The 27,902-nt window shown below is 33.1% G+C and overlaps 1 protein-coding gene across 2 annotated transcripts; it reads left to right on the forward strand.

Moving 5' to 3' along the window:
* Positions 1-1,775: 1,775 nt before the first annotated feature.
* Positions 1,776-27,887, forward strand: LOC114298817 (serine carboxypeptidase-like 40). Of its 2 annotated transcripts, none has more exons than XM_082915723.1 (8): positions 1,776-2,031; positions 17,445-17,552; positions 17,780-18,054; positions 19,554-19,814; positions 22,814-22,932; positions 23,029-23,121; positions 25,826-25,931; positions 27,425-27,887. In XM_082915723.1, the coding sequence occupies exons 1-8, from the start codon at positions 1,791-1,793 to the stop codon at positions 27,584-27,586; spliced, it is 1,365 nt and encodes a 454-aa protein (XP_082771849.1). In that variant the 5' UTR covers positions 1,776-1,790; the 3' UTR covers positions 27,587-27,887. The 2 variants fall into 2 exon arrangements, with proteins under 2 accessions (XP_082771849.1, XP_082771848.1); XM_082915722.1 differs by lacking the exon at positions 1,776-2,031 and adding an exon at positions 9,448-10,206.
* The last annotated feature ends 15 nt before the right edge of the window (positions 27,888-27,902 follow it).

Consider the following 27,902-nt stretch of genomic DNA (forward strand, 5'->3'; position numbering starts at 1 on the left):
CTATTGTAGTTCATAGCATTGAGTATGCCACGTTGTCGCATGATTGATCATTGCATTGTGCATGCCTTGTTCATCTCATTGTGTATATTAGTTCCATGTGCATTGTGTATGCCATGTAGCTTATAGCATTGTGTATGCTAGTTGCATGTTTGCATGTTATCCTTTGCATGTTTGCATCACTTAGTTGCATTGCATTAAGATTGCATGTTAGAGTTGCATTTGTGCATGCCATGTTTGTTGCATTGCGTTTGGGATAGAAGTTAGTCTGAACACGGGAAACAAGGGACGTCTCGTACTCAAAGTGACGAAACGTGCCTCGATTCCCGGTCACCGACATTCTTGACTACCCATGATGGAGTTGTTGGCTTTAGGTGCTTGTATGTGCATTCATTTCACATTGAGTTGTGCAATTCGACTCCTCGGCCATCATACATCGAAATGCGTGATTGGTGGCCCGAGGGTCGAGGACTACACTCCCTTGAGCTTATGCAGTGATGGGGAAAGTGGTCGTGCACACGTGTTGCAAATACCTTGTCGTGCCTCTCTCTTTCCCTTTGTTGTAGAAAAGCAGAATCCAAGAGAGGAAATTGGTCGGCCGACCAGGTTTTCTGGCAGGCCGACCACCTTCTTTGGTTTCCACCACAAAAGGTGGTCGGTAGTTGGTCTTCCATGCCTATAAGCTGGTCGGCAGCCTTCCCACAGTTTCCCAGGGTGGAGTTTCATCTCTCTGGAGCTTTGTGCAAATTTTTGAAATCAATTGCAAACAAAGGCAAGCCGGGGCATCGCGATGGATTTCTTGACAAGGCGACTCGAGCATGCATGCATCCTTTATCATTCAAGGCAGAGCTGAGGCAGTCCACATTCATGTAGTTTGCATGCTAGTTTAATTGCTTACTTAGTTAGTTTGTTAATTAATTAGAGTTGTGTAATAATTAGTTGTAATTTATTATTCATTTTGGTTGTGTAATAACTAGCTTAATTAGATTAGCTAGTTGGTGTTGTATTATTTATTCGAACCCTCCGTCGAGAGGGCCAACTGTTGTAATAAGTGTGCGTGTGTGTGAAGTATGTCTTCCAACCCCACGTCTTTCACCCTTTTATTTACCAGCTCATGATGGTTAGTTTTAGGGCATGTTTCAATTAGCATCCTTATGCTCGCATGATTGCATCCATTCATCTGTCTTGCATACACCGGGCTCGGCATATCATACTAACTGCATTGTATTTCAATTCCAAGTTGAATAGATGTTATCTGTAACATCTCATATGCCATTTTAGAATAGCCGAGCCTATCTTAGTTACATCCTGCATGTGTTGCATTAGGCATCTCAGCATAGTTAGGATTCATGCATGATTTCTAATTAGCTTCTTTCTTTGGCTCGGAGTACTCGGCGAGTGTTTATGCTTTAGCATCCTTGCATGTATGTGAGTGACTGCCATGATAGCATGCTTGCCATGAGGCTAATTGCTTATGTGATATACCTGCCTAAATGCCTGTGGGTGAAGGTTGGATTATTTAAATTGAAGCAATTCATCGATTGCGAGTTTTAAGCCCACTTGAGAGTAGCAAATCACCATGTTTTCTAAGTCTACTTGAGGGTGGCAAAATCCGCATTTTAGCTCTTTGCGAAGAGAGAAAGAAAGAGAAAAACAATGTTGAATAAGGCCTGTTTGTTAGTTTTCTTCTTCTCTCAATCTCTTTATTTGTTGATATAAGCCATAGGAAGAAACAGAGTGAAGCCCTTGACAATCTGTACAGAGCCAAGTTGAAGAAGAACTCTGCGATCGACATGAACCTTTTCGAGGCCATTCGACATGTTGGTGGAGTTGAGGTTTATCCACAAGAGGGACTGAAGGAGAGAGATAGAATTGTAAGATTGCCGAGGCAACTAAATGTCGAGTTCACTCAGTATGGAGGGTATGTCACACTCAATGAGTCGGCAGGTCGAGCTTTCTATTATTACTTCGTTGAAGCAAATGGACAACAACAGTTTAATCACTCATTGCCTCTTCTTCTTTGGCTTAATGGAGGTATTTTTGAATTTTGTTGCCCCTCATTCTATTTCCATGTTTTTGTGTTTTGTGATGTCAATGCCACTAGCGTGAACTAACTTGGTTGGGCTTATCCTTTTGTTTAGTTGGGGGATTTGGAAGGAGATTTGAAAAAGAAAAGAGAAAAGGTACATGAAACTAAGTGAAATATAAATATATTTTATTCACATTTTACCTAACTTTTATTTTTCATTTTCAAATCCCTCATCAAATCCCCTAACCAAATACAACGTTACTTTTCTCTGGTTATTGTTATTATTATTTTATTTTTAACACAAAAAAAAGGTTTTTTTTTTTACGTTATTTCTTTATTTTTTACACGTTTTTAAAAAAAATTAAAATATAAATTTTAACTTATTTTCTAAAATAACTTAAAATTAATAGGTTAATAAATAATTTAATTATCATAAAAAGTTAAAGTCGCTTAGTCAACTCAAAGTCTAAACTTTTTAATATTTTTATTATATATTTTATAGTGATGCTAAAAATTTCTAATTTCGAGGCTCTAAATACACCTCTAATAAGGTGAAAAAAAAAAAAGAAAGACACAATACTGACAGTGACAGTAGATCGTACACACCTCTAATTCTAAAGCATTTTTGTATATCTTAAGAAACAACAATAAAGAGCACTTGGCCAATGCCCTCTACTAATTTCCTGTTGTTAATGTGCGTGTGAGTGGGATGTACTTTTTTCCAATGGGAAATTTTTCTTGGACATCCCAAAGATTCTCAACTACTACAACTACAATATGTGATATTTTGATGATTGCAACTGTTCTTAGTCTTTCTTTGAAACGCATAGATAATGGCATTATGACAATTTTTATTTTTATTTTTTTATACTTTTTAGTAAGAGTATAAATTTTTTATATGACATGAATTTAACACAAAATTTGCTAATCCGGGCTACTTAGGTCTCATTTGGCATGTGAGTATTTTAATTTAAAAGTAAAAAAATTACTAAAAAAATATAAAAAGTCTATAACTTATATTAAAAAGTCAAATGTTCATTTTTCTCTCTATTTTTTGTACATCTTTTTGTAAAAAAATCAAAAAGTCATTCTAAACATATTAGTTTTTTTTTTATTTTATATTTTAGTTAAAAAATCAAAAAAATATTAAAATAACATGTTCCCAAACAAGACTCTAATAATTAACAAAAATATGTTATACGCTACGCGAAAATACAAAAAATTAATGAGAAACAATATCAAACCAATGTAAGTAATTTGCATAAACAATATCGACCCTCGCGACAATGGTGTCAACCCTCAAGAAGAAAAGTTGAGACACTAGTGTTTGGCAGCAGACAAGGGTCGATCCTTGGAAGCAGTGGTGTCGACCCTATATTTCAGTAGATAACCCAGAACAACACAAGAAGAGAAGGGTCGACCTTGGGAACCTATGGTGTCAATCCTATATTTCAATAACTAATTCTAAGAACACAACAGGACAGGTGTCGACACTGCCAAGACTGGTGTCGACCTTCGGAGGCCAAAAATCAGGACAAGTGTCGACACCACCAAGACTGGTGTCGATCCTATTTTTCAGTAGCTCCACCAGAAACACAACAACAAGGAGGTGTCAACACCACCAAAATGGGTGCCGACCCTGGGAGCAGAACAAAACAAGGAGAGAGAGAATGAACAATAACTACGGACATGGTTTTCCAGATTTGAAAGCATTAAATAGGTCGGGTCTAAGCCCAAATCGCTATAACTTTCCCCCTTAAGAAATTTCGTCCCCGCAATTTTAAATTAACAACAGTACCGTATTTAAGCCAATTACAATAATGATAGCAATTTAATTTCATCACCATGACCCATCCACTGGTCATTCATTCTCACCACCGTAATAAACACGTTCTCATTACTAAATATACAATTCACATTTTCAAAACATATACAATGTTTATATTACATTAACATGACAAGATTTTTCAATACAAGTTCAAACATTGACAAATAGGTTTGGGTATTTCTCACGGACTTCTGCCTCGCGTTCCCAAGTTGTTTCCTCAGCCCCGTGATGTTTCCACAACACCTTCACCAAAGGAATTGTCTTGCCACGCAAGACTTGGTCTCGCCACGTAAGACTTGGTCTCGAGTATCTAAAACTCTAACCTGTCTCTCCTCATACGAGGCAGTCCAACATGTGTGATGGATCTGGCTCATACTTTCGGAGCATACAAATGTGAAACATGTCACAAGCCCGGAAAGTTGTGGCTGCAAGGCCAAACAGTAAGCTACCTCCCTAATTCGCTCTAGGATCTCAAAAAGCCCAATAAACCTTGGACACAACTTCTCACTCTTCCCAAACCTCATCAAACCTTGTCTAGTAATATCTCCTAGTGAAAGTAGCCTCAAACTCGGCCACCAGTGTATTCAATTGTTTGAGCTTCAAGAACTGCTCTCTCAACTTCTCCCTAACAGTACGAGGTAAAAACTTGTCTTGGAAGGCGTTGACAAAAGCATCCCAAGTCCCTCTGATGCATCCCTGCACAAACTTCCACTACTGACCCGCATCTCCCTTCAGTTGGAATGATGCCAAGGTTACTCTCAACCCATCGTCCTCGATGCCAAGCATTTCAAACGTCTTCACCATCTGCTTGAGCCATTCATCCACTTTCAAGGGCTCTTTCGGATACCCCACAAACTCATCTAGATTAGACTAGAAGAACTCTCTCTTTAGAAAAGATGGCCCTATCTCCACTATTTGGCTTGGACTTGATTCTCAGCCCTGAGAATGTCCATGGATTCCCGCAAAGCTTTGGCCATTTCACGAGCACCCATGGCCTGTTGACTAACCGGTTCGGCCACATTGGACTGAACAACCCCTTCCTCTTGTGCCGGAATACCATCTGGTAATGGCACCTCCAGCCATCTAGGCCTACCATGCCTACTACCACTACGACCACATCCTGACATCCTAATAAAGGTAACACCAAAGATTAGCACATTTACAAATGTGTCGAAACTAACTCACTCATGTCCTAATACGGTGAACAACAAATAATTCACTCCACATAAGCACATAATCACATAAACACATACAAACTTCCTTTCTAGATAGTGATTGTCCGGCGACGCTGCCAAAGTTCCAATTAGAAATAACAGTGATCAAGTGCTCTTCTAACAAGACTTCTAGAAACCCATAGACCCAATTAACATTTTAGAAATTAAATTACATACACACTTAGTCACATAAACATGTTATCCTAACTATCTCTATCAAGCGAGATAAATCCATTGTGGTAAGAACCACTCCCTATGTACCCAAAATATTCAAACCCGGTAAACTCTGATACCAAGTTGTAACACCCCGAAATAAACACAATAACTCAACCACAATATTAACAAATGACAACAATAAGAAGATAATTATATTTCATTAAGTTCCAATTAAAGTTTATAAAAGAGTAACATATGCGAATATACATTCAAAAGCCTATCCCTGAATCTATAGCATATGTTACACAATAGAATGAACTTCAAGCAAAAGAAATGCCCTAAAGGCTTACAATTTTCCAAGACAGTGCTTGGTTACAAAAAAATGGATTTCAATCCCATACAGTTAAAACCCTGGACTTGTACAAATACATACAACAAAATAAACAAGATGAAGCCCTTGCTTCTAAGTCCTCCCAAGCTATTGTCTTGGCGGAGGCATATCATCAGCACCTGAAATAGTTTTCCCACATAGGATGAGCTAAAACCCAGTAGAAATAATCCAACACAACATATGAATCTTAACAAAGATATAAGGGTGAAATGCATATGCAATGCTAGTGACGAAACATTTTATATCTCCTTCAAACCATGCAATGACAGATTTAGATCACAATTCATAAAATATTCTTTTTTCAATGGAAAATATGACAGTGAATCATATCTTTAGGAATCTCCAAAACAAGTATCACATTTCACAGAAATTTCGTCCACAGGAAACCGTAAATCGGCACCCATGTAAACGTAGGCTATACAAGCACTATTATTGTCATTTTACAGATATTTCTTCAGCGGGATCGACAATCATGTATACGCGCATTTTTGAGACTTTCACCCTAGACACACAGGCCAACTTATTTAATGTAACAACAATTCCTTTCTAGATTCACCTCTTTTCTCAAAACAATATACATTCTCCACGAAATAAATATACAACAATGCTCAATGCAAATGAATGAGAAATTGGTTTTCAATTCTCTGAATTCCAATGTAATTTCTACAGCAGTCATAGTTATCCTCCACCGATAGCCCAAAACAGATATCTCTAAACAAATAGATAATTTTAATAAAGATAAACTTTCCAAATTTCATGATATGAGTGATAATACATATCCAACTCCACCATCCTCCTCTATAACAACTCAATGTCACCATTTCAACATCAATTTCATTTATCAATACAAAATCAACATTTGAGATTTCTAGGGCAAAGACCCTATTTTCTTTATAAAATCATTTCCCAAGGTAAAAATCCTTCTTTTCACCATGCCTCAACAATAACCATCTTTCTACAATCATTTTCAATAAACCATTTGAAAACCCTTCTATTGTTTTTTAACCAAAACCTAAGATTGTTCAAATATCCATTTCTTTCACAAAGTGGTTTTATGAAAACAAATAACTAAGTTAAAACACATAAGGAAGTATAGAGAATCCCTATCTCAAGCTTAGAAGGTGGAAGAGAAGAACTCGGAAAAACTTGACGTTAACAAAATCACGAGCCACTCAGATCAAAAAGAAGCCCTTGAGACGATCTACAATCTATTTCAAAGGACCAAGATGAAAGGAAACCTCCAAGTGTGTAGATCTAGGGATCTAAGCAGGAAAAAGTTAAGTTTAGAGAGGGAAGAGAGAAATCACGAGTTGGGAGGAAAAGAGAATGAAAATAATAAGAGGAAAGTGTTTTGGACCCTATTTATAGTGGCTAGGTATTAATAGAATAATAACTTCAAAGTCAAATGAAAAGAACAAGTCAAAAATCTCCAAAAGTAGGGCCCAAGCCGAACAAAATCTAGAAAAATAGTCACAGGAGTCGACCCTCGTGACAGTGGTGTCGACTCTCAAGAAGAAAAGCTGAGACACTAGTGTTTGGCAGCAGACAAGGGTCGACCCTTGGAAGTAGTGGTATCGACCTTATATTTCAGTAGACAACCCAGAATAACACAGGAAGAGAAGGGTCGACCTGGGAACCCATGATGTCGACCCTATATTTCAGTAGCTAATTCCAGGAACACAACAGGACAAGTGTCGACACTGCCAAGACTGGTGTCGACCCGCAAAAGCCAAAAATCAAGACAAGTGTCGACACTACCAAGACTGTCTCCACCAGGAACACAACAACAAGGAGGTGTTGACACCACCAAGATGGGTGTCGACCTTGGGAGCAAAACAAAACAAGAAGAGAGAGAATGAACAATAGCAAAGGACATGGTTTCCCGAATTCAAAAGCATTAAATGGGTCAGGTCTAAGCCTGGATTACTATAACTACTTTTCACTAATGGCTACCAATGAATCCTTTGTTTATTTCGATTAATATTCTCCTTACATGTCTCATTCAGCTCCTATTGCTTAACTTCATTTCCATACGCAGCTATCCTCACCTTTAAGGCCTTGTTGTCACACCACAATTCTTCAGCTTTTTAGACTACCATCATTGTTATAACCTCGCAATCATATTTGACAAACCTGAATCTTGTTCCAGTTGCTTTCCCTCCTTTAATCAGGATGAATACATCCTTCACCACTCCATAGTTGCTAAATAGGGTAAAGAGACTCCTTGGTTCCATAGATTCCAGTAGGTTATCCACAAAAACCGTGAACATCCCTGGTCCCCTTGATTAAACATGCTGATATCCTGGTGATCTTCTAATGATCACCGGGTTCCACCATCCTCCTTCCATTTGTGTTCAAACCTTGACATTTTGTGTTCTTAAAATTATTTTAATGTCAGTTTGCCACTTAATATCATTTTATTATCTCATAACTAATAAATTATTTTTACAAAAATGTTAGAGACTTCAAAAATTCTACCAAATGTCTCACATGGGTGTGGGACTCACATTGTGTGAGTCTTACACCCATGTGAGACATTTGGTAGAAATTTTAGGGTCTCTAACATTACTTTTATTTTTAATCATAATTAAAGAATCACAATTAGATTACTTAAATCCTAAAGGGTTGACTGAGGTCATGAAGACTTGAAAATGAAAAAAATATTAAAGTTGTGTTAATTATAACATAGTTGGTTCAAGAGAATGAGTACCTTACGACAAAATTACTTTCAAGATGTCTTGGGTCTAACCATAATATGAGAACGATTGTGAAGTAAATGTCAATCATTATAAAATAAAAGGGTAAATTACAATTCTAACCCTTAATGTTTTCTAAAAATACATATTTTGTTCTTATGTTTTGAAAATTACAAATGTTTTCTTATCAAAATTTGTCATTCAATTGACTTAACGGAAAAAATAAAATTATCCAAATATCTTCTAACTTTAAAATAAAATTATCATATTACTCTCATTTTCATTCACTATTCACTAAATCTCTCTATCTACAACTACAATATTCTTCAATCTTTCTCTACGACACACCAAATACTGGTATACAATAACCCCCAAGGATTGGCCTAGTGGTGTAGGATTGAGACTTAGGAGTTTGCTCATCTCTAAGTCTCAAGTTCAAAACCTCTTAGGTGCTATCAATTCTTGTGTTGGGTCAGTCCATACAAAGCTTTGATCTGGCTTTAAATGGGCCCCCCGCTAGTGGACGGTAGAATTGGTCTCTCAGGGCTTAGTCGAAGTGCGCGCAAACTGGTCCAGACACCCTGAGTTATCAAAAAAATAAAAAATACTGGTATACAATAATAACAGTAGTGCTTATCCAGAGTAAGAACATTATGATGGTTGGTCAAAATGATGTTACTAGTTGAGAGAAAATAAAAAATAAGGAAGGTGAGATGGGAAAAAGAAAAAAAAATTGTATTATTTTATAAATGTTAATATATGTATTTTTTTGAAGAAAAAAAATTTGTTACTTACATCATACCTTATGTTAGTTTGATTTAATAGTTAATTAATGGAGGTGAACATTAGTTATGTGATTAAAAACTTCACATGGTGAAGTATAATTTCCTAAATGTGATGAAAAAAGAAGTTATATTTTTTTATAAATGAGATATATTTATAATTTATCTAAAATAAAATTACCCTTGAATATTGGTAATTAAAAACGAAAACTTTTCTATATTCATAACCCTCTTGGTATATATATAAATGGATGTCATTATCATATTTCTTAAAAACTAATTATTTAAAATAAAATAAAAAGAAATTACAATTACTTGGATGTTTAAGTCAAAATTTGTGACTCATTGAAAAGCATCTTTGATTTAGCTGTTTCTATAATGCTGGGTTCCACATTGCCCACGCTCCACGCCTCTTTCTAAATTCTAGAACCACACGGTGAATCAACCAACAACGGTGCTATAATATAACGAACACTAATCACATGAGATCATGTTCTTCATAGCCAAACTAACCAATCACACACTTGTGATCTTGACGTGTCACAAAATGATAGGTTATTGATCATGCTTTTCCATATTGAGATTAAACATTTGTATCATCCGATCCTAGCCTTCCTTCTTGTTGAGACTTTTACATATAAACATTGAACTCTTCTTCCAGATTATATATAAACACACACATTTGGATCAAAACCTCTTAGCTCTTTGTGAAGAGAGAAAGGAAGAGAAGAACAATGGTGAATAAGGCCTGTTTGTTAGTTTTCTTCTTTCTCTCAATCTCTTTATTTGTTGATATAAGCCATGGGAAGAAACAGAGTGAAGCTCTTGACAATCTGCACAGAGCCAAGTTGAAGAAGAACTCTGCGATCGACACGAGCCTTTTCGAGGCCATACGACATGTTGGTGGAGTAGAGGTTTATCCACAAGAGGGACTGAAGGAGAGAGATAGAATTGTGAGATTGCCGGGGCAACCGAATGTCGAGTTCACTCAGTATGGAGGGTATGTCACACTCAATGAGTCGGCGGGTCGAGCTTTCTATTATTACTTCGTTGAAGCGCAAGGACAACAACAGTCTAATCACTCATTGCCTCTTCTTCTTTGGCTTAATGGAGGTATTTTTGAATTTTTTTGCCCTCTCATTTCATTCCCATGTTTTTGTGTTTTGTGATGTCAATGCCACTAGCGTGAACTAACTTGGTTGGGCTTATCCTTCTAATGCCGTGTTTGGTCGGAGATTTGGGAAGCAATTTAAAAAGGAAAAGAAAAAAGGTGTATGAAATTAAGTGAAATGTAAGTATATTTTATTCACATTTCACTTAATTTATCTTTTTCCGTTTCCAAATCCCTCTTCAAATTTCTCAACCAAACACAGCCTTACTTTTCTCTAATTATTGTTATTATTATTTTATTTTTAACATGAAAAAGAGTTTTTTTTTTTTTTTACTTTATTTCTCTATTTTTTACACGTTTTAAAAAAAAAATTAAAATATAAACTTTTAACTTATTTTTTAAAACAACTTAATATTAATAGGTTAATAAATAATTTAATTATCATAAAAAGTTAAAGTCGCTTCGTCAACTCAAAGTCTAAACCTTTTAATATTTTTACTATACATCTTAAGAAACAACTATACAGAGCACTTGGCCAATGCCCTATCCTAATTTCCTGTTGTTATAATGTGGGTGTGAGTGGGATATACTTTTTTCCAATGGTGAATTTTTCTAGGAGATCCCAAAGATTCTCAACTACTATAACTACAATATGCGATATTTTGGTCATTGCAACTGTTCTTAGTCTTTCTTTGAAACGCGTAGTGAATGGTATTATGACAATAATTATTTATTTATTTTTTAAAACTTTTGAGTTAAGAGAAGAAATTTTTTATATGACATGAATTTAACACAAAATTTGCAAGTCAGGATTACTTAATAATTGACAAAAATATGTTATACGGTACGCAAAAATTCAAAAAATTAATGAGAAACCATATCAAACCAATGTAAGTAACTTGCATAAACCATTTGAAGGTTGTTACCAATTTTTGGAGTTATTTATGAACTATTTTGCATGACTTTTTTTTAATACAATCTCGCTACATTTTTCTAATTGGACTTCTCCAATTTCACTCTAATGATATGGATAAAAAATAAAGTTTAAGAGAGAGAAAAGGCGTGAGTATGTTTTTTTGTGAATCTTAACATGTTATTGAATGTAAAATTAGAAAGTCTCAATTAGAGATAAATCATTTTTCTTTTGGATAATACCAAAAATATTAATTAATATAGAAATAAATATGTCAATTAAAACACATGACATGCATATGAGATATACCACTTGACATAAGGACAAAATCACCTGTCGTGTCTTCATGCGTGTTTATTTTTTATTCGATTTTGTGCTATTTAGAAATATTTATCTAGCTGTTTATAAAAATCATGACTTATCAACCATGTTACTTGTACAAAAAAAATAAACATAAAAACAAAAAAGTTGTAAAAACAAAGACTTGATTTTCATATTTGGGACCCATTTACCTGTCACACATTTGTAATTTTTTTGTATTTTATTTCTATAAATAAACTTACTTTTGGGGGATTTATATTTTTAATTATTCGTGTAGTTATTTTAATTTCTACTTTTTGTTGTTTATTTATGAAATTGTTTAGTTATATTCAAGTGTTGTTTGAGAAGTTGGAGTTTGGCCAAAACAGTCAATAAGGATTAAAAAAAAAAATTAAATAACCAATAAAATAAAATATCGTATTTTACACATTAATTAATTATTTTTTCTTTCACAATCATCTATTCAATTACACAAAAAAAAAAAGTTACAAATCATTTAAAATGCATAAATTTTTTCATCTCATAAAAAATAAAAAATAAATAATAAATAAATAAATAAACTATTAAAATAGCTAAATTACCAAGCGAGCACTCATTAATATTGTCATTATCGATGTAGAACAAAATGTGTGTTTATTCAACAATGATTCATCCCACTAAAAATATCACCACTAATAGCACTAATGTATTAAAAAAATAAAAAAAATAAAAAAAAAATTACAACTCCAAAACCAAAACATCACATCATTCATGACGGGACCCACTGCCACCTAATTAGTGGGAGCACTAATTAATCCTCCCAAGCATTTTTCGTGTTTATTTTGTTGACGACTTAAACAAGTAAGTGTTCATGTTAATAGTATCATGTTGTCGGCCATTGTTGGGTTAACATGTTTAGATCAAATCAAACGGCTTGTCAGAGTTAAGAAGTGCTTAGACCTCACCAAACCCCCTCTCCTCTGACAATGAGCTAAATTTATTGCAAAAAAACATGACAAAATCAAATCTTACATCGAATTTTACTCAAGTCCCACAAAGCCATTTTTTGCCACATTTAATTTTTTTGCTAAAAGTGCAGCTTGCTTGTTTTCATTTTTCAGAAAACACTTTTTAGAAAATTCTATTTTTTTATTTTTCGTATTTTTTTATTTTTACTGAATTTTTTTAATATTTTAAGTAATTTTTTTAGTTTTTAGACACACCTAACATAAATACACCTAAAAAGTAAAAAATTGTAAAAAAAAATCTTTTAAAAATTCACTAAATAACAAAAATACAAAAAGAAATACAAGAATTCAGTACATTTCTTGTATTTTTATGTATTTATTAATTTTTAAAAATATTTTTTCACAAATTTTTTACTTTTTAGATACATCCAACTAAGGTGCATCTAAAAAAGTAAAAAAAAATGTTTAAAATTTAAAAAATAATCACTAAAAACAAAAAAGAATACGAAAACCAAAAAATTCTGTTTTCAAAAAATTTAATTCAGAAAACTCAAACCAAACACATGTTTTTTCCTATCAAAATTCACTACTTTATGAACCAAAATTCACAACTAAAAGTTTTAAAACTATTAAAAAAAATTCTACTAATTACAAAATCTAAAAAATAATTAAAAATTCAAATTACCTCAATAGTTACAATATATCTATCTTCAAAAAATATGAAATCAAGAAACCAAAAACTTGATATTGGTCTAAATCAATGATAGAGAAATAGTTCGGTTAAATTACAGTTGAGCATTAATTCATAAAGTAGTCTGAGATAATTGTGAGATGAAATTTAATTGTGTTAAAATGACAAGTAATCATTCGAGTGATATGATCAAAATATAATTTTTGATAATCTAGCAACTTAAAAATGATTTTGGCAAAATAATTTTGACTTTGACAATTAGAGTTGTTCTTACAAACAAGTCAAAATATTGTTAGAATACTTAATACAATTAGGAAAAAACCAGATTGGATTAGTAATTAAGGAAAGTCTAATAGAAACCTAAAACCCAAAAATGAGAGGAGAGGAGCACAAGTCGGACACGCTTGAAAGTTGTGATTGCATGAATCTTGATCTAACAATAATAGATGTATGAATGTATATATTGAAAATTTGACCCGTTGTGTGTTATTAGGGGTTGTTTAGGATGTCCTAAATAAATATACTTTTTAACTTTTTGGACTAAAAAGTTGAGGAAAAAAATATAGTTGTTTGGGTTAACTTTTTGACTTTTTATAAAAAAATGTGTATTAAAAAATTGTATAAATTAGTGTACAGGAGAAAATTAAGATTGAGAGTTGTGCAGTCGTACTTTTTGACTTTTGGTAAATAATGATAACTTTTTAACTTTTTAAGTAACTTTTTGACTTTTTAGACACATGTCAAACTTGACCTTAAATAGAATAATGACTTTTTAACTTTTTTGACTTTTTTAATTTATGCCAAACAAGACCTAATATTTGGGAGAGACTTCTCTTCCGGGTGTTGTTGGACTTTTGTGGATCTGCTACGGAGTTCATATTGATAATTCAAATCGTTTAACGTGTAAAAATCATTGAGTATTTTATCCTTACTAAAAATTACGATGATTAGATATTAATAGCAATTAGATTAAATCACATTTATGTAAAAAAATAATTTTTAAAAAACATAGTTATTGTTGACATAAATATGATTTGATCAAATAACTATCACTATCCGATCAATATAATTTTTTATAGAGATAAAATATTTTATGAGCCTTACACATTGAATAGGGTGTAAATCTGGCTTGGCCCATATCAGGCCTCGCCGGCTCCAACCAAAATTCGGGCCAGGCCAAGGGCCAAAAAATTAAACCCAAACCTAGGGGTGTTCGGACCTTGGGTGGGCCGGCCCAATGAGTTTGGGCCTAGCCTCAGGCTTGAGCCGGGCTTGGGCAAACCTAACCATTTTTTTATTTTTTTATCAAAATTTTATTATTTTTCATTAAAAAATACACTAGGCCTCGGGCGGGCCGGGCTTCAGGTCGGGCCCTAAGTGGGCCTTAAACTGGCCAATAGGCTGGCCCACGAGCCAGGCCGGACCGGGCTTCAAAACGATAGCCCAAACCCTAACCCAAGGGCTCGAACTAAGATTGGGCCTAGGCCCAAACGGACCTAAACGGGTTGAACTCATCTCGAGCCACCAGCGAGCTTCATGCGGCCCACGAATTGCGGGCCATTGGCCATTTCACACCCCCAACATCGAATTATCAATGTAAATTTCATAATAAATTTACAAAATCTAACAACACTCTTAAATTCGATATAGATTAAATAGAAACCTCTTCATTGATATTATTATAATGGGTATGATTGATTTATTGTGCGAACAGTATTTTAGTTGTAGTTACAGCTAATAAATGTCATGACCTTTTTGCCTCCCGCTAAATGCGGAATGCCTGGTATCCATATCCCTTACTTCACTCATCGAGGATTTCGCGCCGTTCATGTTGCAGCCTTTTTTTTGTTTTTGTTTTTTTTCAATTTTTTGAATCATAATGCCATGATGCTACATTTTCTTTGCACCCTCGTTGCCTTATTCTCATTAATCTATAATCTCATTTTTTAATTATATTTTCTTATTTTTAAAAATAAAATAATGGGAGACTCACTCACTAAGTACTGAAAATTAATTTCAGTATATAGCATTTGTTAATTTCAAATTTTATACAAATTTGTTGCACTTACGAAAATTAATTTCACCCCTCTCAAATCTTAACAACACTCATCACTGTAAAGAGATAAGGGAGGCTGGACAGGACTTGAAGCGTGGTAGCCAGATCTATGGATGGTGGAAGGAGGCTGGCTGGAGCTAGTGGTGGTGGGTGGTGGCGGCTTACCTAAGGCTAGGGTTAAAGTTAAAGCTTGAAAGGCAAGGGATGAAACAAAATTGAAATTTTATGAATGAATGAATTTGTAATAAATCTTTTCTTTTTGTATAAGCGGGGGTCAAATAGCAAATATTTGAATGGTATTAGCCGCACCTATATGTATAGAAAAAAGAAAAACAAAAATAGACACACACAAAATAATAATAATAATAGAATAATGCTTGGGACCCCTTTTTGGGGGTCACCCCCTCACCCCCTTTGCTACGTGACAGGTGGTGATTGGAGAAACAGGAAAAAAAAGAAAAAGAAAAAGAAAATGTAACCAATGAGAGGGGAAAAGGAGGGATGAATCATTGTTGATAATAATAATAATGTGTGGCCATTTTTGGGGGGAGGGAAGGGGGTTGAGAAAAGGAAAGGAAGGAGAAAAAAGAAAAAAATATATTTGCAATAATAAAATTTGAATTCAAGTATAACCCTTGATAATGGGGTGACTCAACTAAACCCTTGATCTCGGCTAAAATTCGTTTTAGGTGGTATAGAATAACACATAAAAAGAATTTGGATTATATAATTATTTTTTCTTATTAATTAAATGGCCTTTGAGATGGTTTGGTCATATTTAACGGAGACCAACAGAGACAGTAGTGAATAGATGCGATGCTGTAACAATAGATGGAAGTGTTAGGGGACGGAGTAGGCCTAGATTAACGTTGTCTAGTATTATAAATAGAGATATGAATCTACTTAATTTGACTAATGAAATGGCCTTTGATAGGGCCGCGTGGAGAAGAAGGATTCATGTAGCAGACCCCATTTGATGGGATTTAAGGCTTGGTTTGGTTAATTAAATTTTTTGCAATTTTCTATACATGACTGTTGTTTAATGGAGGCACTAATGTTAATAGCAATGATGACAACTCAAACAGAAACACATGTGGATTCATTTACTTTTCAATATATTTATCAAAATGGCATTGTAACATTATTATTATAATTTATTTATTTATTATAAATTTTATGTATAGATAGTATTTTTTATAATATATTATTAAATTCCAATCATTTGGATTTAAAATTAAAAGGGTCAATTACACTAACACCTCCTTAATTCTTCGTAAATATTATTTTACCTCTCATATATGAGCATGTATCTATTGACTTCATCAATTATGAAAATCGTTTAAATATACTCTTTTTAGAGGGGTCTGGAGGGGGTCGCAAGGGTAAAGGTGATACATTTTTGTAGTAGTGGGGGGTCAAAATGTAAATTCATTAATGAGAAAAATAAAATGATATTTGCTAATAGTTGAAGGGTCTTGATGTAATATCCCAAATTAAAAAAAAAAAACAAAAATAGTTATATGAGTCTTTCAGGATCAATTATCACCTATTTTTATGAAGTTGAGACGTATAGATTCCGACTGAAAAGGAAATGAGCCAAATCCAACACAGACATTTGTGCTAATAGCTACAATGGTAGACAGAGTCCCATTTGTTAGATTAGTCAATGTATTAGTTGTACCTAATCAAACACACAGCTGGCTCATCATCATCATCATCATCATGTGCATATAGTTGATGCCAACCGATATTGATTGGGACATTTGTATGGCAAATTTGTGACTAAACATCAAAAATAGAAGTGGGACTACACCCACCCACAAGCACTTCTCTTATTAAATCCCATGCTTCAAAATATGTGTTACATTACATGTGCTGATGTATTATTGATGTCACTACTCTTATTATATAAGAATTTCAAATAAATAAAATTATTTCCTCATCGATTAAAACATTGCATTTTTCTAACTAGTAGTTTTTTTTTTTTTGATCAGCTTCTAACTAATAGTTAGCGGGTATTAATTACATAACCCTTCTTCTCATTAACTTTCGTATCAAATTTACTTATCACCAGAGATGGTACTTTATATGTCACATTCATATACTATGTCGTACAATACATGGACAATAAAGATAGACATAGTTGCTAGAATTTTGAGTAGTTTATTGTATTTATGCAGCAAGATATCAGGAAGATATAGTATGATATGCACATTTTGTATAAAAATTTAATCATCACAACATTACATTTTTTTCCCCTAAAAGGTTAATAAAATGAGGTAGCTTAATGTTACTACTTGATATGAACACAGGCCCAGGTTGTTCTTCTCTTGCCTATGGAGCAATGCAAGAGCTTGGACCATTCCGTGTCCATAGTGATGGCAAAACTCTCTACACAAATAGATTTGCATGGAACAAAGGTATATGATCATCTTTCAGAAAAATTACATGTACAAAAAATATAAAAAAAAATCAATGTGCACTTCATTTTTAATTTAGGTATATCAAAATGAATGTCTCACTTGCACATTGATAATTTTTTTTCCTCTCTTCTATACATTTTTTTTTTATTTTTTATTTTTTTTTGAACCATGTGTTTAAATATCTAAATTTTCTTATATATTCAAGTGTGGGGTGTTTACTACAGCTGCAAATGTATTGTTCTTGGAGTCCCCAGCTGGAGTAGGGTTTTCATACTCGAATACAACATCAGATTATGTGAGTGGGGGTGACAAAAGAACAGCTTCAGATAATTATGTGTTCTTGTTGAATTGGTTGGAGAGGTTTCCTGAGTACAAAACCAGGGATTTTTACATTGCTGGTGAAAGCTATGCTGGCCATTATGTGCCTCAGCTTGCACATACTATCCTTCACTATAACAAGGACCCTAACAACACCTTTATCAACCTCAAAGGGATCATTGTAAGTCCCTCTCTCTCTCTCTCTCTCTCTCTGACTTGAAACTAGGTCCCTAGCAATTACAATTCTAAAATGTTTAATTAGGTGCATAAAGCAAAACTAAGAGGTGATGTTGATACCTTTTTTTTTTTTTTTTCTGCGTATATTTTTGTGCATGTAACACGGCTCAGAGATAGACAAACAAGGGTGGTCCATCCATGTGTCCTGTCCACATGGAGAAATAATTGGAAGTTGGACTAATATGGACAGAATAGAAGCATAGGCCAGTGCATATTCTACCTAGCAAATTACAAGAACAAGAGTACAATTATTGAACAATATTTCCGTATCTTCATCTAACAAACTTACAAATATTGTTTATTCCAAATAGGAAAACTACAGAATTCTATTGTCACATAATTCGTGCATAGTCCAATCAGACACTCAGGCCACACAAAACTGACCAGCCTGGACCTTTGCCAACTTCCACCTGTGAGTGGTACTATTTGTTCCTTGCTAATAACATATAATTATATGAAAGAAACATAGAATGCTAGACATCCAAAAATAAGTAAATAAATAAAATAAAATAAATCTTAGAAATGTGACTAGTATAGTGTGGGTGATACTCAAAATGAATCCTATCTACAAATTTCATAGGGTAAATTACACATGACCCTCCTTGAGGTTGAAGACAATATAGTAAGTTGCATAGTTTTGGCATTATTACACTAACATTCCTTTCAGTAAGATTAAGGGACGAAAACTAATGCAAATAGTGTAAAAACACAATGATAAATAAGATAAAAATATATATTTGAATGTAAAAGAGATGACAACATCATTTTTTATCCATATGATTAATGAATTTTTAATGAAAATAAAATTAAACGTTTTCTGAATTAAAACCTTAAAGGAGCTCAATACAATTACTATGCCAACCTGTAGTGCTGATTGTATTTTTTCATAACATTAGGGGAGATCAGTGTAATTTACTAATTTAATATTATGACAATTGTTGACATATTTTTAAGGACGTAGCATTATTGTTTTAGCGAGTGTAATTATATTTAAAAATAAATAATAAATAAGAAGAAGAAGAAGAAGAAGAAGAAGAAGCCAAAGCTACATATCATACATCATGAAAGAAAGCTGTCATATATCATAACACAAATTTTACCCCTTTTTTTGGGTCACTTTTCATATGAATCTAAACAATAAATGCTATTTTTACTTGTAGATTCAATAAAACCAAAATCAATGAAAAAAATTTGTCTACATAGTTATATTTTGATTTAAGATTTGAAAAAAAAAAAAAAAAAAAAAAAAAAAATTGTGAATAAAATATTTCCCTATACAAATTCTTCCTCAAATCTTAAATCCGAATATAAGAAATGAAAAATTGATGAAATTGATGGAATGATAAATTGGAATTTGCATGATAAAAATAGCATATTAGTGTAATTGTACATAAAGTAGTAGTAGGTTGGTGATTGGTGCTGTGTGTAATGTACGAAGTGCAGATTGGGAATGCAGTAATAAATGATGAGACAGATACGAAAGGAATGTATGATTACTTTGCAAGCCATGCTCTCATTTCCGACCAAACTTCATATGAAATCCAGAAATACTGTGATTTCTCACCCAATGCCACCACTCAGTCCAATGAATGCGATACTGCAACTACTGAAGCTAGCAAAGATATTGCCAATATTGATATCTATAACATCTATGCTCCTTTATGCACCTCTTTCAATATCACTCCATTTCCCAAAAAGGCTTCTGTAAGTCTCTCTCTCTCTCTCTCTCTCTCTCTCTCTCTCTCTCTCTCTCTCTCTCTCTCTCTCTCTCTCTCTCTCTCTCTCTCTCTCCTATACATTTTACTATTCAATTTTAATGTTACAAGAATACTCATTGTTGTTCAAAAAAAGAATACTCAATGTCATTTTATTTTACAGCTCCGTTATTTCGGTAGAATTTTTTTTTAAAATTTTGAATTTTTTTTCATAAAAACAATTTTAGAAAATATTTTTTTATATTTAGTTGTATTTTTGAAACTAATGTACATTATTGGTAGCGGTGGCAACGACAGGGTAGAAGTGGCAGTGAAGGTGTTAGGGTGGTGGTGGCGATAGTTGTGCAGCAGTAGTGATGTGGTGGTGGTAGTGGTGGTCGTGATAGTAATGTGGTGAAGGTTATAGTGGCGGCAGGGCCGGCTCTGCTTTTTTTTTTTAGGCACAAAGCATGCTTCTAGGAGGGCTACACACACATATGGATTGATTTTTTTACTTATTTTTGGCAAAATGAGATTAGTTGGTAATTCAAATTTTATTTAAAAATTTTGAACTTCTACATTTTTAGCAGCAAAATTACTAATCAAGCTTGTTTTAGCCAATTTATTAACCAAACTCATTCAATCTTTTCTTGTAACATAGTTCATTGAATGTATGATTTAATCAATTTTCAATTTGAAACATTTCTTTTTCCCATAAACAATTGTAAGTAATAACTAAAATCAATAATATTCTATAAATAATACATACATTTGGAAAACAACCATCAATTAGTTTTAAATATCAGAACTTCTTTTAGGGTTTCTTTTTATGAACAAGTATAACAAAAAAAATAAGACTTATTTGATATTTTTTTCAATTTTTTTGTTGTCTTTTTTCCAACCAATTTGCGGGGGCCCAAAGCGGCCACTTCTTCTACTTGTGCCAAAAGCCGGCACTGAGTGGCAATGGGTTTAGGGCGGTGGAGGTGGCAGCAACGGCGACGGTGGTAATGGTGGTGGTGGTGTGTTGGTGATGGTAATGGTAATGGTGATAATGTGGTGGCATTTATAAAAATTTGATTCGGAAAGCGTTTTTTGCTTTTTAAAGGTAAAAACTATTTTCTGATCAAATAGACTTATTTTTTATTAACCATAAAAAATGTTTTATGTTGACTTTTATTTTTCGTTGTATCAAACGCTAAAAAGTACAAAAAGTATTCTCTGAAAAATGTTTTCTATCAAAACAAACGGAGCATTATAGTGAACTTAGCATTACTCTTTACAATTATTATTTTTTATCATAATACTTCAACCCACAAGCCTTTTGGTTCTATGTATTTTCTTACAAATTTTTCTTCGAATTGTGATAACTCTCATTAAGAATATAGAAACATCTTTGTGAAACCACATGAGGCCTGATAAATTAAGCTGGTTTAACTCCCCTACCATTGGTGATGTAGTTGAAGAGGTACAATTGGGCTTTGGTGGACCTATTTTGAAGGTTAATTTTGAATTATTCGAATTATTCATATTTTAAGAAAAATTGAGAAGAGCATTCATGTATTAAAAAAAAAATAGATTAATCGAACATTTATAATCAAATAATTGAAATACATTTATCTTAGAAAAAAAATACTAAACTATTTATTCTGAAAACTATAATTGCCATTCAATTTTGTAAGACACATGATCTGAACATGTAATTATGAATATTTTTTTTAACCTAATTTTTTTTATATAGATTATCTTCTCAAAATGTACACACCAAACCCAAAAACAAATTTATTTGCGCAACAGAAGTTGTGTTTGTTTGGTGTCCTTTTCTTTGGTTTACCAAGAGCTTGTTGTCGAAAACTATTTTTTAGAAGAAAATATTTTTTGAAACAACCCAATTTTAAAATCTACCTTTCTTCTGAGCTTATATATACTAGGGTTCGTTATATTTTATACTCTTGCATTTTTAATTATAAAGTTCAATCCTTTATATTTTAAATTGAATAAAATTGTAATCTTACTTTTTCTGTCATTTAATGTTAGTAAGGCTTATGGAACTTATTATGTGAGTTAGAGGTGACATTTTTTTCGACTCATTAATACTTTTATACTTTTATCATTTAAATTCTTACACTTTCATTGAAATATTACTTTGGTGATTTTTATTTTTAATTTTTTTCCAATCTCCTTAATGATAGATGGATGGACGAGTAACATTGCAACTTAATTTAAAATGTAAAAAGTTGATTATCACAATGAAATTGAAATGACTAAAATGAGATTTTGTTGAAAGTATAAAGGTGAAAGTGTAATTAACTCTATATAATATAATACTAAAAATTATATATACAAATATTTTAGGAACATATCTAAACCATATTGATATCTTATTTTTGTAATAGTACTCAAGCCAAACGTTTATTTCTGTAATTTTTATGCCTATTGGTCCAAGTTTAAATCTTTTTAGCTCAAAAGGACATTGATTTATCCAAAACGATACCCATCTGTCATATGTCCAAATGTCACCTATTTGTACACATGTCACATATATATCCAAATGCCACATATTTGTACATGTATCATCTATCTATTCACCTATCTGTCTATCTCAACACCACTAGCTGCAGCTACCAGCCACTGCTGCCAACCGTTTGCAACTTTTCCAACGCTGACTACTTTTTTTTACTACTGTTCAGCGCGTGTTTTATCACCAAAAAAGATTAAACCTTAGACCAAATAATATATGATGCCATAAGTTTAAACCTTTTATTAATTAACATTTTTTTAGGAGAAATTTCAAATAAGGATAAAATTTGAAAATTAATTACAAATTGATGATAAACTTTATCTATATTAATAATTAAAATTATAAACTTTTCCATCCATATGTAATAATTTTTTCAAATTACAACTAAGGGTAATTTTCTCTTTTTTCTTTAAATGTTTTAGTATTCCTATCTTATCATATCCTTTATCCATATTTCATAGACCTCTAAGGGTGAATATTTGTTGCAGGTGTTGAATGTTGATCCATGCAGTGATTATTATGTGTATGCTTATTTGAATCGTGCTGATGTTCAAGAGGCCCTACATGCCAATGTAACCAAACTCAGTTATGATTGGGAACCATGCAGGTATGTACTACTATGTTTTTGGCTCTCTGTCTCTGCTTGTGCCCAAGAAGAGTATGAAATTATTAGCTGAAATGAAACTTAACAAAATAATTGCAGTGAAGTAATCAGACATTGGGAAGATAGTTCATCAACAATTATTCCCCTCCTCCAAGAGTTCATGGCAAATGGACTTCGAGTATGGGTATTTAGGTAAACACACACCCTTCCTTCTTTTCTCTTCATCATCATTCATCATTGTTGTCCTCACTATTATTACTTTTATTTATAATGGTAGTGGGTAAAATCATGTCGTATATATGCTTTCCATTCCTGTTAGGAAAATGACATTCATAATGCTTTCCATTCCTGTTAGGAAAATGACATTCACTTTTGTAGAAGGAGAGAAATTAAAACACTGACTTAATTATTGAAGTCGCCTCAATTAGGCGAATAAGTATCACTAAATGAATAGGGGTCAAAACTCAAAAATGGGCCAATCAAAAGACCGAACCAGATTCAACTCATTCAGACCAAATGGCCCAAACCAAGAAGTGACCAAGGGAACTTGCTGAGGTACTACTTGCCGAGCTTCACTTGCTGAGGGAGACCCTACCTCTGCGCCACCATTTTTTATTACGATGCCGCCTTGTCACTTGTTGTCACTTGCTAACGGAAAGGGAGTCGTAGCAATTCCAACCTCAGCAACTACCTTCTAAGTCACAATAGCCTTCGAGATAGGCCTCCCCCATACAAGATAATGTACAAATAGTTGGCATTGATAGTAGGCACCAAGGCATTAATAGCCAAGGGCTGATAGTAGGCCCGAAACACATATAGCATGGTGCTAATAGCAGCCCCAACGCTTACTGGTTGGAGTTGATAGCAAGTACCAAAAATACCAGTATACCACAGCGACCTCGTGAAGATGGGAACAAGGTAACCCGAAAGTAAGGGACTCCCTTTCCATATACCTAGGTTAAGGACTTGACTTGGTTGCACAAGACCAAGAAAGCCCCATTGAGTTTGGTACGAGGCACAACCTTTGCTATGACCTGTGTATTGGAAAATTAGGGAGTTTGTGGTTAAGTGACTAAAGGTAAAAGAGTCACTGAGGTAGACACCAGTATGGCTAATAGCAGGTCATAAGTCCTGAGAGTACATGTTTTGAGAAATCGAGCTGAGAAGGCAGGTGTCGCGACAACTAGAACACCAACTGAGGTTTGTACCAAAAAAGTATATGCTGAGACTCGTGCCAAACATATAGTATAGTGACACTCGTTGAGATTTTTATACCAAACAAATAGTACATGTTAAGGGACACATGTGTACCAAGGCCTAGTGGTTCAAGATGGAATATCCTGCGACACATGTCGCCACACTATTTGGTCACTTGTATATTTTGGTATCAAAGAAAAGCATATAAATAGAGCCTAATTCCCAAGGTTCAAGAGAGAATGTTTTGGGGATTGAGAGGATACGTTGCCCATTTGATTGCACTATTATTTCCTTCTTCTGGACCAATTGCTCCACCCTCACCCTGTTACACACTCTCCAACCTTCTCAAATTATTGACCCATTAACATAACTTTACCCCTCCAAATAATATTATTATTACTGTTCATTTTAAACCCTTTACAACTTTGAACTATGGACCTATTGTGGTCCAAATACATGATATACGTAAGACTTTACTTCTTTAAAGTGAAAAATGCTCATAATAGATGGACTGACCCCTTGATTACTCTCACCCTTGCTTCTACGTTTACAACTCAATCTCTAACTACTACAACATGGAATAAAAATTGAATGTTATGATGTTATTCACATGTAATAATTATATTTTAAAATAAAATATCATTTGAATACCATTATTTAGATATAGTTTTAATCTAATAATTACAACTATATAAGATTCACTATGCCCACATCACATGTAGAGATAATTGTAGTGTGATCAAGAATATCATTTAGTAGGGTCATCATCAACTAGTAGTCACTAATTTCATAGGTTACATTTTTAAATTTACAAAATGTATATTGGAATCAACTTTCATATGATGAACTATATTTTCTTACATTCTTAGTAATATTAACAAAGCAATTTGAACTAATCAAATGGCATATGTAAAAACAAAAAGACATTAATTACTACTCCTTTAACCCAAAAAAAAGAAGTATATATTTACAATTCTATAATTGTCCACTAACAAGTTTTCATATTTTTTAAAACGTTACCAGACAACCTCGTTATTTATGTTGTCAAACACATATTTTTCAATATATATAACCAAGTAATCATTTATCCACATTTTTTTTTTTTTGGCGCATCCCCCCTTGTCATAGAATTTCTATACCGGCGTTTTTTTAAATAAAAAAAAAAATCAAAATCAAAATTCAGTGGTACTTAGATGCATGCTATGCCCTTGAAGGACAGAGCTAGGATTTTTGACGTAACCATTACTCTATGCATTACAATCTAGATCAGGCAAGAACTCCAACAAAATAATCACGTTGAGTTGATTTTTATAGAAAAATCCGAATAATAAGTGATTTACCTTTTCAGTTTGGATCGAGAAAATGAGGAATTTGTTATTTTTTGAAATCCAAAGTTTGTGCTACTGCTACATCATATCACCTGTATACTAAATTTTTACTTGTGCGAATTGAGATATATGTGCTACTAAGCTATGCCTTCTGGTTGTAGTCATTTCGGTCCTCCTCTTAATTTTGATGAAATATTTCACTTTTCGTTGAAAACAAACCGAAAACAATTGAACGAGGGAAAAGTTATAAATGAATTAAAATAATCAAATTGTTATGAATGACACATTGAAACAATTAGACTATATCTCCATTATTTTTGGATATAGTGAAAATCTAAATTATTGAGTACATTTCTATTGGTTGGTTGCAGCGGTGACATAGATGGAAGGATACCAGTGACTTCAACCAAGTATTCTATTAATAAGATGAAGCTTCATCTTAAGACTCCATGGCATCCTTGGTATCTCAATGGAGAGGTAATTAATTTACTTTATTTTATATTTTGTCTTCATTTTCAATTTTTATTTTTTTTTTTATAATTAATTTCATTTGTGGTCATTGTGTTAAGAATCACATGTGGGCTCACAAGAACTTCCTATTGGAAATGGACTTTAGTTTTGAGATTAGGTTAGTTTTTTTGTTTTTTTTGGTGAAAGTTGAGTAGCTGAATTCAAGTGTAGATCCAATAGTATACATCAGCCCAAAAATCATACTTATTCTGTCCCAAAGCAAATTTGTCAAACAACTTTAAATAAAGTGTTCGGATATTTAATTTGTGAAAGAATTTATAAGGCAAAAATAGAAGGAAAGGGTAGAGAGAAATGAAGTAGGAGGTACTTTTCTTCTTCCTCTTTTCTGTGTTTTTCTTTTCTTTTTAACAAATTTCAAAATTTAAATATTTGATCGCATGATTTAAAAATTAAAATTGGTTCTTTTAAGTAACTCTCAATCACCCCACCAATTATGTGAGCATGTGAAACCTCATTTGAGAGATTGAGAATTCAAAAGTTGGGCCATAAAGATTACAAGACTGTGGGGGTACTTCATCATCAGGCAAAGAGAAAAAGGAGGATAAAAAACCAAACAAAAAAAGTTGTGCTTTTTAAAAAGGAAATGCATGTATATCACAAATTCCTTTTGTAGTTTTATATGTCACAAATTCATTAAAGTTGTTTTTGTATTATGAGTTTGTTAAGAGAAAAGATAAAGAACAAAATAAATGAATTTTTCTTCAGTCGTCTAGACTCCAATACACTGTTGTGAGAGGTTTTTGAGCCCCACAGTAGACACTACTGGTGTTAGTGTCGTGGGACTCACATGTTTCTCCTTGCTAATACATTGGGAAAAAGCAAGGCTTGGGTACGAATTTCTCTAAAAATTCAAGATCAAACAAAGCCTAAACAAAACTGTCAAAAAAAAAAAGAAAAGGGGGTCCTTCTACAAAACACAGTGGTTTTTTTTTTTTTTTTGTGTGTGGATCATATACAAGTTATAACAATTTCTAGTGTTAATATCACAAATATCATAACTAAATCACTTTATGTCATAACTAAAAAACACGCAATGAGACAACCAAATACCACTAGATATAATCAAAGATGTCTTTGGTCATAACTAAAATAATAACCACAATAAATCATAAACCAACGTCATAATAAGTCATAATCAACACAAAAATAAGTAATAACCAAGCAACAGTAGAGGCATAATCAAAAACCTTTATCGTAACCAAAATAATAATCGCAATACATCATATTTAAGTCATAACTGACACTATAATGAGTCATAATTAAATTATAACAAATATAACAATTGATCATAACTAAAAGCCACAATATAATCGTAATTAGGCATATGATACATCTTTTTTTAAATGTGTATTATAGAATTTTTCTCAATAGAAAACAAAAGAAAAAAGAAAATTGCTTACCCATGTGATATTCTTTGTATTTGTGTGTGTGATGATCAGGTTGGTGGGTACACTGAAGTATACAAGGGGGACTTAACATTTGCAACAGTAAGAGGAGCAGGGCACCAGGTTCCAGGCTACCAGCCTGCAAGGGCACTTTCACTTATTGTGCACTTCCTGGCTGGGACACCTCTCCCCAATTCTACAACACTTCTTCATTAACTATTGCACCCTCTTCTTTTCTTCTTCTTCTTCTTCTTCTTCTTCTTCTTCTTCTTCTTCTTTTTTTTTTTCTATTCTACTATAATCAACATTGTTTTCTGCTTGTTCCAAGGCCTTTATTTATCCTTTTGTTTTTGTTTTTCAATTAGATTTTTGGTCTAATTTTAGCATTTGATTAAGGTTTAGCACCATTTTTCATTTCATTTCCAATGGTAATTTATCATTATGTGGGAAAATAATTAATGTCTATTGTATAAAACAATTTATATTTTATAATAATCAATTTGTTGTTTACCTGCCATTGGTAAGTTTTACT

The sequence above is a fragment of the Camellia sinensis genome, chromosome 2 (genome assembly GCF_055761805.1).
Source record: "Camellia sinensis isolate YWXY chromosome 2, ASM5576180v1, whole genome shotgun sequence".
NCBI classification, from domain to species: domain Eukaryota; kingdom Viridiplantae; phylum Streptophyta; class Magnoliopsida; order Ericales; family Theaceae; genus Camellia; species Camellia sinensis.

Bases quoted from the DNA above. Each gene is read 5' to 3' on its own strand.
- LOC114298817 (XM_082915722.1), top strand. From the start codon at position 9,828: ATGGTGAATAAGGCCTGTTTGTTAGTTTTCTTCTTTCTCTCAATCTCT. The intron at 10,207-17,444 runs GTATTTTTGAAT...ATATGAACACAG, and splicing joins TCTTCTTTGGCTTAATGGAG to GCCCAGGTTGTTCTTCTCTT. The intron at 22,933-23,028 runs GTATGTACTACT...AAATAATTGCAG, and splicing joins TATGATTGGGAACCATGCAG to TGAAGTAATCAGACATTGGG.